This window comes from Erpetoichthys calabaricus, chromosome 5 (genome assembly GCF_900747795.2).
Source record: "Erpetoichthys calabaricus chromosome 5, fErpCal1.3, whole genome shotgun sequence".
In the NCBI taxonomy this organism is placed as follows: Eukaryota; Metazoa; Chordata; class Cladistia; order Polypteriformes; family Polypteridae; genus Erpetoichthys; species Erpetoichthys calabaricus.
Window position 1 is genome coordinate 214,422,407 of NC_041398.2, and position 13,748 is coordinate 214,436,154.

The window sequence follows — 13,748 nt, forward strand, 5'->3', positions numbered from 1 at the left end:
AGAAATATAACAAGGTCTCAACAGTCAAACCCTCATATTATGGAAAGCAGAGTGAATTCTCTCAGACAGGACTTGCCCACTATATTCTCAATTCCAATTGTTGCCATCAGGTCACTGGTTCAAGGTTCCCTGGATAAAAAGCAATCAGTACAAATTCTTGTTTATCCCAGTTTCTATTAATTTTCAGAATCAGTTCAGCTTTAATAAACATCCAGTAGCTTACAACATGGGATGAATGGTTAGCATTTGTATCAATCATTAGGCACACCTAACATTAGTTTAATTTTTTAAGTGTAACATGTTTAATCAAACGTGCTCACTGCTATATTATATGTACTGTGTTTAATCTAAGTTTATGTTTGATGGCTATGTTTTCTTGTAATGTGTTATATCATGTTCTGTCTGGAAAACCTTCTGATGAACCAGATTTCCCTCTTGGGACAATAAAATTGAATTAAATTGTACTGAAACCTTGCAAAACTTTCCTCACACAGAGAAGCAGAGAGAAGGACTTAAGGGACAAACAAATATCAATTTGACTTTAATTTGGAGTAATTAGTTGAACAGGACTGATGAGATTGATTTGTTTGAATAGTTTATTGATGTCAAATATTCTACTGAAGACTTCCTCCTCTTCTATAATACGCTACCGTGGCTGTTCGTTTGTCTGTCTGTCCAGGATTTTAAATCACCTGTAGCTTGCAAAACATTTGACCTATTGACCTGACATTTGGTACACATATACAAGATGACCTCTACTGTCCGCTTTCGGGGTGATGATTTTTATTACTTTTTTTATTTCATTTTATTGTAGAATCCACTCTCAGCAACGGACAGCAGGGTGGCACATGCGTACGAGCACCCTTCTCATCCCTACCACCTTCGCCGTCACTTCCTCTACCTCTTCATATCTTAAATCATTCTTGAGGCAGATTGAACACTTACGTGCCAGCTTAAGTGAAAAATTAAGAAAATCATACTAAGTAATTACAACACAAACTGACGTAATCCGTTTTAATGCAAAATTTTGCAGACGGAAGAAGACAAGAAGTGGGCCGCTAGGGTGGAGAAAAGAAGAGCTGCTCAGGAAGCAGCAAGCACATCAACCTCTAAGCACACAAATGATAAACATACAGAGAAAGAGCATGAAAACTATGAATACTCAAATCAAGTTATTGTGTAGTCTGCCGTTACTAGTGAGAATATAATTCTTGTATTGAAAATCCACTAAGCATTCTGGATAGGAGAAATTTGGAAACAGGCCTAGTGGTACAGTATATTGTAACTACTTTTAAAAATAAGTGATTGGATGAGATATAATGACTTAGTTATCAAATAAGATTAACTAGATAACCTTTAAGGTCTATGCCTTTCTGTTTTCTGTGCTGTGTTTGAGAATTGAGAAACTGTAGAGTGCTTGTGTTCTTATAAATTAGTACATGAGCAACATTTTCTCTTTTTATTTACTCAGAGTGAGCAAGATGAAAATGCAATCCAGATGGCTGGAGATGACATCGATGTACCGGAGGAGCTGAGAAAGATGGTGGATAGAGATGCAGTAGAGGAAGAGGAGAAAGATTCCATTCTTGGACAGATTCAAAACATCCAGAACATGGACATGGATACAATTAAGGAAAAAGCCCAGGCCACATTTTCAGAAATGAAGCAGGCGGCAGAGCAGAAATGCTTACTGATGTGAAGATGATATTTAGTAACAGAACATTGCTTAAGAACTTTCTTTTTGAAGTGATAATGTTTTCACTTAAACAGTCTAAAGGTATCATGGAAATAGATTTCCCTTTTTTTCTATTATTTCCATTTTAAATATCCTATTAAATCTGTTGTTAGCAATGGTGCTCCTGAAAGCTGGGTTAGAATTCTGGCCCAGTTTCTGTCTGTATGGTGTCTTGGTGTTCTTCCCATGTTGGATGTGGTAAGGTAAATTGGCGGCTCCAACTGGCCTCAGAGAAGGAAATAGAGCATGTGCATGGATTGTAATGGACTGGTATCCCATCTGACACTGGTTTCTGCCATGTTTCTTACACTCCTGAGAACAGCTTCAGCATGTGCAAAAACAGATTTGATAAAATAAGCAAGTATGTGAAATGAGTGAATGAATTAATTAATTTGATGTTCTATATACGGGATCTCTGTTGGATCTATTACGTACAGTAGCTTAATATGGGGATAAGGCAGTTCTCCTCCTCCTTGTCATAATATTTTTGCCATATATGTAGCCTCCTTTGCATTATATTTACCCAGGAAAAATGAGTCAAAAATAGTGATTTTTTTTTTCAAAAAAAGGCAATGTTATGCATTACAAAAACATATAAATACCAAAATGGCAACATAAATACAGTAAGAAAGGTATTTCTAGGGTCCACTACTGTAGTGATGCAGATCTAGTACATGTTCTTCATGTTGTTTAAACAGTCACTGACAAGTAGCTCGATGTTACAATCGGGACAGTAGAAGGTGTTTCTTTGTGCACTTTTATTTTTTCTGTTGCTTGCACATAAGATAATAGTATGTCAGTACCTGATCCACATGATTGACCAGCCCATTATGTTATTGTAGGCTACCACAGTGCAAGGCTTAGTGACTTTCATGTTTCCCCTGACAAGAACATTGGCAGTTGCTGCATTGTGAACAGTGATTAGAAGGCTAACATCTTTCTTGTCCTTCCAGTCGATCATAATCATTTTGCTTTTTTTCATCACAGCTACTGTCACACCGTGGTGAAGCTGCACACAACCAAATTCACCAAGCATATCATGACAGTTCGCTTCTACACTGTTGTATCATGCATCCATATCACTATCTGTATCAATGTTGGATGAACCCGGGTTCGCTTCCCGGGTCCTCCCTGCGTGGAGTTTGCATGTTCTCCCCGTGTCTGCGTGGGTTTCCTCCGGGCGCTCCGGTTTCCTCCCACAGTCCAAAGACATGCTGGTTAGGTGGATTGGCGATTCTAAATTGGCCCTAGTGTATGCATGGTGTGTGGGTGTGTTTGTGTGTGTCCTGCGGTGGGTTGGCACCCTGCCCGGGATTTGTTCCTGCCTTGTGCCCTGTGTTGGCTGGGATTGGCTCCAGCAGACCCCCGTGATCCTGTGTTCGGATTCAGCGGGTTGGAAAATGGATGGATGGATGGATGTTGGATGACAATTCCCATTGTCATCTTTATCTCTTGAATCAACTAATGATTTAGCTTCAGTTTGTTCTAAAACTGGATTTACAGCTTCTCATTTTACACACCATTGTGTTTTGTTTGATGGCTCTGCTCAACTCATGAGTATTGATGAGTTGTCTTAAAGTGGCAAAACTTTCAGAAATATTTGCAGCATAATGTAATTTTATCCACTAGATGGACGGAATACTGTCCCGAGTGTTTTTCGAGCTTAATGCTCTACATTGGATTATGACAGCTAAATCTCTAGAGACATTCGGGGTTAATCATATTTACGTAGAATTCCACACTTGAAAGACTCTCAAGGTTAACACCAAGAAGGTTAAAATAATTTGATATTTTTGTATATATAGGCTTGGTTAACAAGAGGTTGATTAGCTGCAGTAATTAACAGCAGTCATTCAGAAATGAATAAGAAAGAAAGAAAGAAAGAAAGAGAAAGAGAAAGAAAGAAAGAAAGAAAGAAAGAAAGAAAGAAAGAAAGAAAGAAAGAAAGAGAAAGAAAAAGAAAATTTTTTTCTGCTACTGAAATGTTTTTCTATGACTATATGTAGGTAGGGCACCACAGTTTCAGTCTGAAGACCCTGGATTACAGTCTCGGTTAATCAGTGCTGAGTCTGGACATTCTACTCAAGTCTTTCTGTTTTTTCTTTATGCATTCACACCCAAAAAAACAGTTTGCTTTTGCGCTGATCCTAAACTGACCCATCCTGAGGGAGGGTGCATTAGTGTTCTTCTATAGAATGATAGTCCATTAAATATGGCTGGAAAAAGGCACTAGCTCCATGAGAACATCTAATGAGGAAACTGAGGAAGGAATACATGGAGGATGATGTGCTTTTATATACAATGATGTTCATGATTTTTGCTTAATCACAATTTATTAATAAGCTTTTATGTCATCTTTCATTCGTGCTAATCAGCTTAACATAGAGTACAAATACTGTAAAATTGTTTGAATGGATGATATACAGTAGAATTAAATGAAGTTAAAATGTATTAATATTTTGTGCGTTCTATTTTTTCATATATACAAAATAATATGTTGAAAGAGATATACAACTTCTCATATTCAGAAAAAGTAAACTGTGCCACATGGTACACTTAATTTATGTGTCTCTTAATAATTTTAAAGCCTCTCTTTGTGGTAAAATAAACAATTTTGACTGTTAAAAAAATAAATAAGTTTATAAAAGATTGAAGACAAGCAGCAGAGACTGTTAAGAGTCTGCCTTATGGTAATTTGCCATGCGATAGGTCAAGTGATAAAGATACATATATGGGGATGACTTGTATTTCTTTTTATGGGTAGTACAGCGTCATGGTAGTTAACACTGCTGTCCCACAACTCCCTTGCCCAGCCACTATCAGGTTGCACATTCTGTCAGCATAGTTGTCCTCCAGGCATTCTGGTTTTCCAAAACATGAAGTTGTGTGAGGAGCAGGAATGAGACATGGCTGTGTACGTTGGAGTATGAAGTACTAGGGTGTTGTACCGTGTTAGCCATTATGAATGTAGAGAAAAGCCAAGCAAAATGACACCTTTTATTGGCTAACTAAAAAGATTACAATATGCAAGCTTTCGAGGCAACTCAGGCCCCTTCTTCAGGCATTACATCTTGCCTGAGATTACATATTGCCTGAAGAAGGGGCCTGAGTTGCCTCGAAAGCTTGCATATTGTAATCTTTTTAGTTAGCCAATAAAAGGTGTCACTTTGGAGTATGAAGTAAAGCTGGAAAGAACAAAGGTGAATATAGATGAAAATGGTCAGGTGGATCTACAGAGTATCATGAAGTGAGAGGAAGATGAATATGGACTTGAGAGAAAGACTTGGTGTGCAGGCAGTATGTGTTGTGCTGAGGAAAAAAATTACTAATATTGTGTGAAAGGTGATGGGTGACTGGGTGAAAAGTGCACCAAAATGGGATGAGGCAAAAAGGGAGGCTAAAAAAGACACGGCTGGAGGTGTTGGCTGATGACATAAGAAAAGCCAGTCTCATCCCAAAGGACGCCCAGATCTGAGGAAACAGATTTACGGAGCAAAAGGCCAACCTGAGTAAATGGGGAAATGACCATTAAACCACTGATCATGATAAAGATGATGATGATGAGCCTTGAGTTTTTTGTAGCAGTACAAGTAACTGTGTGTGAACGAGTTTGTGTGTTACTGTCTATGCGCTAGAGTTACATTCAGGGATGTTATGTATCTTATGCTTTGTAATACTTGAATAGGCACTAGATTTGCACTCTATGTGAAAAGTGTTTACAGGAAAAAGATGAATGTTATTAATACATTCAAAAAAGCTCCAAAAGAACGATTCTAGATTGTAGCTTTTGTAGTGGAATTGACAGTGTCCGCTATTTGGGGGGCTAAGTGTGTATTCAGGGCTAATGTGGCAGTGCCCTGCTCTCTCTCAGCAGATGGCACAGTTCTGCAAAAATTAAATAAACAGGAAACTTGCCTCCATAATTCAATGTTTTATGAAAATGTTTATTGCAGGATAGTCAGGATTTTTCACGATGCACTCAATGCAATTTCTTGTGAGAAAGATCTTTCTTTTTGGAGTATGTGAAATTGTCTTTGTGCCTCGTGCCACTCGCCTGTTTCCAGCTTCGAGAGGTTCTTTGACCCTGTAGTGTCCTTGGCATACAGTACTTTTGCTCTGTGCGTATGTGCAGACTGAACTTTTCAGTTTCGACTTAGAGTTCTTTTTAAGCAATCCACTGGTTGATTTATTAGTGACGCAATTTAAAGGCTGTGAGAATTTGTATATCTTCTTGTTTTGAAGTCCTTATCATAAATCATTTTAAGTACTGCATGTTGTGGACCACCCATGCTGGCACTGCCACCTGAACCCGACACAGACAAGCATGGGACACAAGTTCAAAACACACATGTTTTATTTTTAATTTTATTTCCCCATTTCCCACCGACACAACACAGCCCAAAGCGCAGCACATACACAATATTTTCGTTTCTCTTTCTCTTCTCCTTTCCACTACTGCGGTCAAGCTTCATCCTCCTCCTCCCGACTCTGGCTTCTGGAGTAGTGGCTGCTGGCTCCTTTTATAATGCGCTCTGAAGTGCTCCAGGTGCTTGACGACCTATTTCCGGCAACACTTCTGGGTGTGGTGGAAGAGCTGCTCTGTAGGTACGAGCAACAGCTACAGCACCCATTGACGGAATCCACGGTTCCCAACAGGACTGCACCAAACTCCAAATCCCATGAAGCCCTGCGAGAGTCCCAGGCATCGCTGCAACACAGGGGGGCTGCCATCTAGCATTCTGGGGAAGGTACTGTCCTGACCAGGCTTGTTCCCCCCGGTCCATACAACAGAGAGGAGTCTTGGCCTTCGGCTACAATGTACAAAACATTTTGGTACTTTATCCATTGAATTAAACTTAGAAATTTATGAATATTCATTGTTTTTGTTGTTGAGTATTTGATGTTGAGACATCTTTTAATACTGTTCTTTGGCTGTACAATATGACAGTTCTTGATTTGTGCAGTTTTTATGGCATTATTTGCCTGACATTTTCTAATCACTGGTACTGGTAACTTAATACGTTGTAAAACACAAAGTTTCTCTCTTGCTCCCTTCCTCCACTGCCATCCAGCACTGCTGCTGCCTCTTCAATCTTCCATGGCTGCTTCCAGGCAGCTGTAGTAATCTTTCTTTCTGCCATGTCCACTGCCAGCACATTCACACCACCAGTTCTGCCTCACACTCCTCACTGATGGTTAACACAATTTGCACTTACTTGCCTCAACTCTTTGAACTGATCCAAACCAGGATCTTATCTTAAGATTACTGGAAGCCATGTTGCCAGGGCACTAGATTTAATTGGAGGAGCAGGTTGCATAAATTCTACTCTTTAAGTGTTTGATCAACTGAGGATGACTCTTTCAGGTCCATGTGCAGGGGTGGATCTACTATGAAATGAGTGAAGCTTAAGCTTCAGGGCCTCTAATCCCAGAGGGGCACCAGAAGTGACTTTAGTAGCTTAAATATTTGGGTGCCCACCCTATGAGACAGGGTTTTTCAAAAACAATAATATAGTGTTATTCAATACAAACTAATAGTTAAAATAAAAATTTAAAAGGTTGCCAAAAAATTTTAAAAAATTAATTATGGTGACCTGTCATGGAACAGCCCCATTCAAAAAGATAGCAGTGGTTACCCAGACCATTTTGCTGGTTGCGAATGGGCCCCCATAACAGTTCAAGTTTCATGGCCCCAAAAATGTAGGTCTCCCACAGTCCATGTGGCCGCACCAAAATTGTAATACCAAATATGCTTCTGTTTAGGTGGCATAGACTGAATATCAGTGAATTATTTCAATGGATTTTGACCTAATCAAAGCCAGCTCACCTCTGTGAGTGAGCATTCTGGTTTCTGTTATTTTGGATTCTTAGAAACACAGCATAAGTAATGAAACAATTGGGTTCAAAATGTTCCATCAATATTTGTTAATTTTTCATAATATACTAATGTTACTACAGGGCTACAGGGGATGAATTATGAGGAAACATGAAAAGAGCTGAGCCTTTTCAGTTTAAGCAGAAGAAGATTAAGAGGTGACATGACTGAAGTGTTTAAAATTATGAAGGAAATTAATCCAGTGGATCGAGACTGTTATTTTAAAATGAGTTCAGCAAGAACACGGGGACACAGTTGGAACTTGTTAAGGGTAAATTTCCCATAAATATTATGGAGGTTTTTCTTTAATAAAGAGAACCACAGACACATGTAGTAAGTTACCAACTAGTGTAGTAGACAGTAGGACTTTAGGGACTTTCAAAATTCAACTTGATATTACTTTTGAAGAATTAAGTGGATTGGACTGGTGAGCTTTGTTGGGCTAAATGCCCTATCCTAGTCTAGATTGTTCTAATGTTCTAAATTGTAATACACTTCACAGTCCTCATTGGTAGTGATTAATCGAGTTGAAATAAAAATATTGCATTTTTATTGAACACATATCATCAGTACTGTGATAGATAAGATAGCATCCACCTCACTGAATTTAGGTATCGAGTTGATTGTCAACTGAGTGCCTTCGGTATGGAGTTTGCCTAATCTACCCATATCACTTTTTTCACATCATGTATGGTTAATTTGATTATTCTAAATGATCTTGTTGTGTGCGCATCTGCATTTCATCCCAGGATGGTTCCTGTGCCTTTGGAATCATGTAATGGGCAAACTCTATATGCACTGAACAAAACGCACACTCTAAAAATGTTCATAAATGATAATTAAAATTCACAATCTGACAGAGGAAATAAATGTCAGGTTATTCTTTAATTCCATTCTTTTCCACACTACAAGGAGTCAGATATTTTTCACAACTGATGACACACTGTTAGACCTGGTATACAGACTGTGTTAGGCACACATCTCACGTGCAGCCCACCCTGGGAAACTATTCAAAAACTGATGTGAGAACAAAGCTGTAAATGTAATGGACGAAACACATAAAATGTCACACAAACAGTTTTGCATAGGTTGTGGAGTCAATGACGAGAATGCACCCATCTCATGACTCTCCGATCTTGAATTTAGAAAATTTTTTAGGTGTTTTCATAAATAATTTGAATTGTGTGTTTGCTTGGAGTTAGTTATGTATTATATATCTGTAAATGGATCAGCTCTAAAACTAACAAGCTGCTCTTTATCCAAACTGGATTAGTACAAGATACAGAGATGTGCTAGCAAATTAGAAAGCTACTTACTGTGCGTGGGGTTTTAAGAAAAAGGGCTCACATTCTGAACAGTCTGAAAACTGTACGGATGTTGATGTGGATTGTTTACTCCTTTTATGCATCTTCAGGGATTTTGCGTGCAGAACACATGCGAGATGAGCAGCCCTGGTCAATTCATTATAAAGACGAACGTGAAATCCTGAATTCCTGGTATAGTCCCAAGTTCTTTGTGCGAATGTTTCTTTACAGTAGCTTTACTAGATATATTTTACATAATATTCATTTTAAACTGTGTAATTCAATTTAGTAGCAGCATATATTATATTTTTCCAATTATACATATTTAAAGGAAATAATAATATAGAAAAGCATAAAATCCAGTATATACTTACTAATTACTATATTTTAGGTAAAACCTGTTTGTGGATTAAGCCAGAGTAACAGATATGTTCAAAATGAGTTATCTTACTGAGCTTGATGCTGCTTATTTTGAAATTGTATGTAATTTTATGTAAAGAAATAAAACTGTTAAACACATAAGGTCTGTTTATTAAAGAGATAAATTAATAAAGAACTCTATGGAAGTAGTGCACATTGTTGAAACACTAAAGTTAATTCAGTTTTTACAAATTTAAGTGTAGAAAGAATGTGTAAACCTGAATAAGGAAATTATAATATAATGCTTCCATTTTTTACATATTTGTGTGTTCTTCGGGTTTCTTTTATTTTAAAATAAATTGATCTACATTTCTTTTTCTGTAATGATTTTCTTTTTCAGTTCTCTGAGATGAAAGCTAAATGATTTCTGGGAAACCAGCACTTCTTCCTTTTTAGTAGACAAATGCATTTGACATAATGACAAAGACTGTCATTTTCACAATGAATCCTACAGTTTATTTTATTTGGTAAAATATCTCAAAAGAATATGAAAACAAAAGTGTTTAACAGTGTCAGCTAAATAATTATTGGAGTATGTGCAGGAATTTGTAGCCACCCGCTGAAGAAGCACTGATAAATATGTTCTTGTCAGCCTTGAAGACTGGAGTTTTATCTTGGTAGAGTCCTCTTTTATTCTACTTTCCCCTATTGTATTTTTTATTGTGCAGACTAACTGCTTCAAATCCCCTAAACTTACCACTGTTTATAAGATGTTGTTCTTGATAACTTCTCCTCACCTTCCCTTCTACATCTATAATCTCAGGCAATTAGGCTGAGTAAAAGGGCAAGCAGGAGTTAAGTTACACATTCTAATAATGTATTATTGATAATATTCATAAAATAATAATAATGAAGCACAGTACTGTACGTATGAATATTGGCAACCATACAACCTGATAAATGTTAGATGTGTAGTTTCAGGCAGCACACAGACTTGCAGTTACGGAAATGTCTCTGGTCAAGTCATCATTTCTAGTCAACTTTCTTCAGGACAGGCCACATGCCTGTCTTAGTATGGCTGCTGAGTTGTGTTCCTCATTGTGTTCTCTTCCTGGCCATGGTGCAAGAGAGAGAGAGATGGAGAGAGGGATGGGTAAAGACACCAACTGTATACAATCCTGTTCAAATCCTAAGGCCAGCAGGGCATTGTGGTACAGAATGATCTGTGATTCAAAACCATACTTCAGACCAATGGGTGCACACAGTGTTTTTTCACACCAGCCCTCAAGTGCTGGACACCATTTGTTTAGCTGAAGCTTGCCATGTACTGTAGGTAGTTTTATGGCCTTCCTGCTGGGGGGTGTCTCATAAGTCCAAACACAATCACCTAACACAAACACATAAAGCAGAATATACTGTAGCAGTAAAAATAAATAAAAATAAATAATTTTCTTGGGAAGGCATAGATCACAAAATAAATTTCAAAAATGATTCCTTCAGTATAAAAGCCCACAAACACTGTATAAAGTGGCCCAAACATTCAAAGGTGATGCTAGAAAAATTAAATAATGAAAGCAATCATAACAACAGGAAGCAAGAAAAGCTTAAATCATAATGAAATTAAAAAATAGCCAAATAAATTCTGCAAGAAAACCATTATTCACAACAGGCCAAGAGTCTGATTATCTGTCTCACTTTGCCACGTCTTCTGTAGATTGTGGCTTTTACTTTATAACTTTGCTCAGTTGTTTTTTTTTGTGTGTTTCCAAATAAAAATGACACAATTTCTAATTAAATAAACTTTCTTCTCTGTTTCTCTCATTGTCTCTACAGTACTGTTGTTTACCGTCAGACATGGTTTTATCTCATACAGCATATAACTTCAGTTAACACATTCTTTTCTACAACAACCTAAGCTTTGTTATGTACTGTACATGTGATATATATGAGGCACATATGCATGTGATGGTAATTACCTGGCGAAAAAGAGGTTGGCACTGCAGTCTAATGCCTCCCTCTGCGGAAATGAAGACTGACAGCCAATCCACCGCTGATGTCACTTCTGTTGTTTGGGCTCCTGGACCCACCTCTTCCTGTCGAGTGACTATATAACCCAGGAACCTGCCATCAGTTCTGTTCTGAACTTGTGTCTGGAAAGATGTCTCCGCAAATTATTGTGTGCTGCATTTTTGTGCATTCTTTCCAATTATACGCTGATAAATGTACATATTGCATTTCTGCTAGTCATTAGCACTAAAACATAAGTATATGATACTAATAATTTGTTACTAATCCTCACCTACTCTGTTTCTCTTCTCGGAACTCAAATGTGTTGCTTGGTGCTACTGCCCACCTGCCTAAGGAAAAGTCATCTCTGATGGAGGATCACTGGAATTGTCGGGTAAAGGGGTCCTTTCCATTGGATGGGCTGTCTCAGCCGTGGAATGGCCAATAGGGGTAGGCAGCTTGATGGCCAAGGTCTCCAGTACTCTGAACAAATCCAAACTATATTATGTCATATCATCTACTGTTGAAGTCTGCTCCGTAATTGTAATATTTCCATTGCACTATTCTATTGTATTGAGGATTACTTTTGTTCTGTTCTGTGTATTGTATTGTATTTACCCCCCTTTTTTGACACTCACTACACACCCAGCCTACCTGAAAAGGGGTCTCTCTTTGAACTGCCTTTCCTAAGGTTTCTTCCATTTTTTCCCTACAAGAGTCTTTTTTGGGAGTTTTTAGAGAGTCAAGGCTGGGGAGCTGGCGAAAGGCAGGGCCTGTTAAAGCCCATTGCAGCACTCCTTGTCTGATTTTGGGCTATACAAAAATAAATTGTATTGTATTTTATTATATGGGACACCAAGGTGATGCTTTGATTATTTGACTTTGTTTATTTTGTACAAAATACATATGTTAAATACAGTGTCAGATGATATGAAAAGAATGGGGCACTGTCCAGAGGGTGCCCAGGACCACAGAGAGGGAAGAAAAAAGCTTTGAGGGTCAGCTGAATAACCAGGGTAAACATGGAAAATGTCATTAAACTGGTAATGATGACATAAATAAATAGAGTATGTACATCTCTTGTCTCGCACATGCACTACAGGAGCATGTTGGACACTCTGCTCATGAGATAAACAGAGGGACAGCTTTGGATGAGACACACTTTCTAACTTCTCTCCCTGTTCCAGCCCCAGAGTAGAGGAAAAAACCTCTGATGAGCCAAGACAATGCTTCTGGTCTATCCCGGAAACCCCGACCTTTATGGTCATATTGCTATATAGGAAACAGTGCTATCGGAAGTCAGCATTTATTCATTGGACCAGTCAGACCAGTCAAAACCAGGTCACAATTCTTTTATCATTAATTTGTTTTGTTTCCCTTCAGTTTATTAGGATTGCTGCTATTAAATGGAGATTTCACTGGGAATGCCAACTCTTTATTTTTTCATGCTAAACTGTACATAAAGAAATCTGAAGCAGAAATTACATTAATTTTCTACAGTCACTGTAAGAAATTTTTAATTGAAATGAAAGCACCAACATGTTTGGTGCTGATTATTGCTTTGAGATTCCAACAACCTCCTTCTTGGTGCCACTGCACAGCATGATGTTAAATGTAACATCACTGCTACTGCATGTACTACTGGTACTCACTACTACAACTAGTGCATGCCTTCTAGAGCAGTAACTATCGACACTGTGCTTGTAGTTTTGAATATTAGACAGTATTACAATCAGATGGAGATTAATACATTTACTTGCACTTGTTTCTGTCCACAGTCTGCCAAGTTAAAAGTCTTAATTTGTTTGATTTACCTTTTGAAGACACACAAGAAGGTACAATACACAAGTTTTCTACTACTTCTCCTGATTTTGCTCTGTATTTTATCTAAGTACATTATAAGGCAGATGTAAAAACCCAAGTGAAACTGGCAGCTAATGAACTGCTCTACACTTTTTATATTCATATGTGTCCTAATCTTCTTTAATTTTCAATATTTGTGAATGTAGGAGGGCAGTCTTCACACTCAGGATAATAAAAATGCGTACAAAATGTACTGCATATGAAATAAATTAGTGAACCTCTGTGCAAAAAGTTGTACATTTCTTACAAAAATGATTCATACGCCACTGACTTTAAAAACATCAGAAAAAATGCATTCCATTAAATAATGTTTGTTAAAGGTATTGGCCATCAAGTTACAAAAATGCCAGGCATTCTCCTGAGTTCAAGGTTGAGAAATAATGTGACAAACTGTAATAAAAATTGCCAAACATGTAGAAATTAACATTATAAAGGAGTAAAACTTGACCAGTAAAATTAAAAAAATAGATAAAGATAATGTTTGATACCTCATTGGGTTTTCTTAAATACAAATTGAATGACTTGTGCCATGGACATTCCTTTGGCCAACATCAGGACTATTTCAAGCCTTGTTGGGGTCCTCTCATGTTCACTTAGAGCACTT

At 37.7% G+C, this 13,748-nt stretch overlaps 1 protein-coding gene across 1 annotated transcript in view; it reads left to right on the forward strand.

Moving 5' to 3' along the window:
- The window catches only part of cplx4a (complexin 4a), a 54,630-nt gene extending 51,796 nt beyond the window's left edge, over positions 1 to 2,834 (forward strand). The window contains exon 3 of the mRNA XM_028802495.2: positions 1,472 to 2,834. Within this exon, the coding sequence (XP_028658328.1) occupies positions 1,472 to 1,699 (228 nt within the window). The 3' untranslated portion in view covers positions 1,700 to 2,834. The remainder of the gene's footprint in view (positions 1 to 1,471) is intronic.
- Positions 2,835 to 13,748: the final 10,914 nt, after the last annotated feature.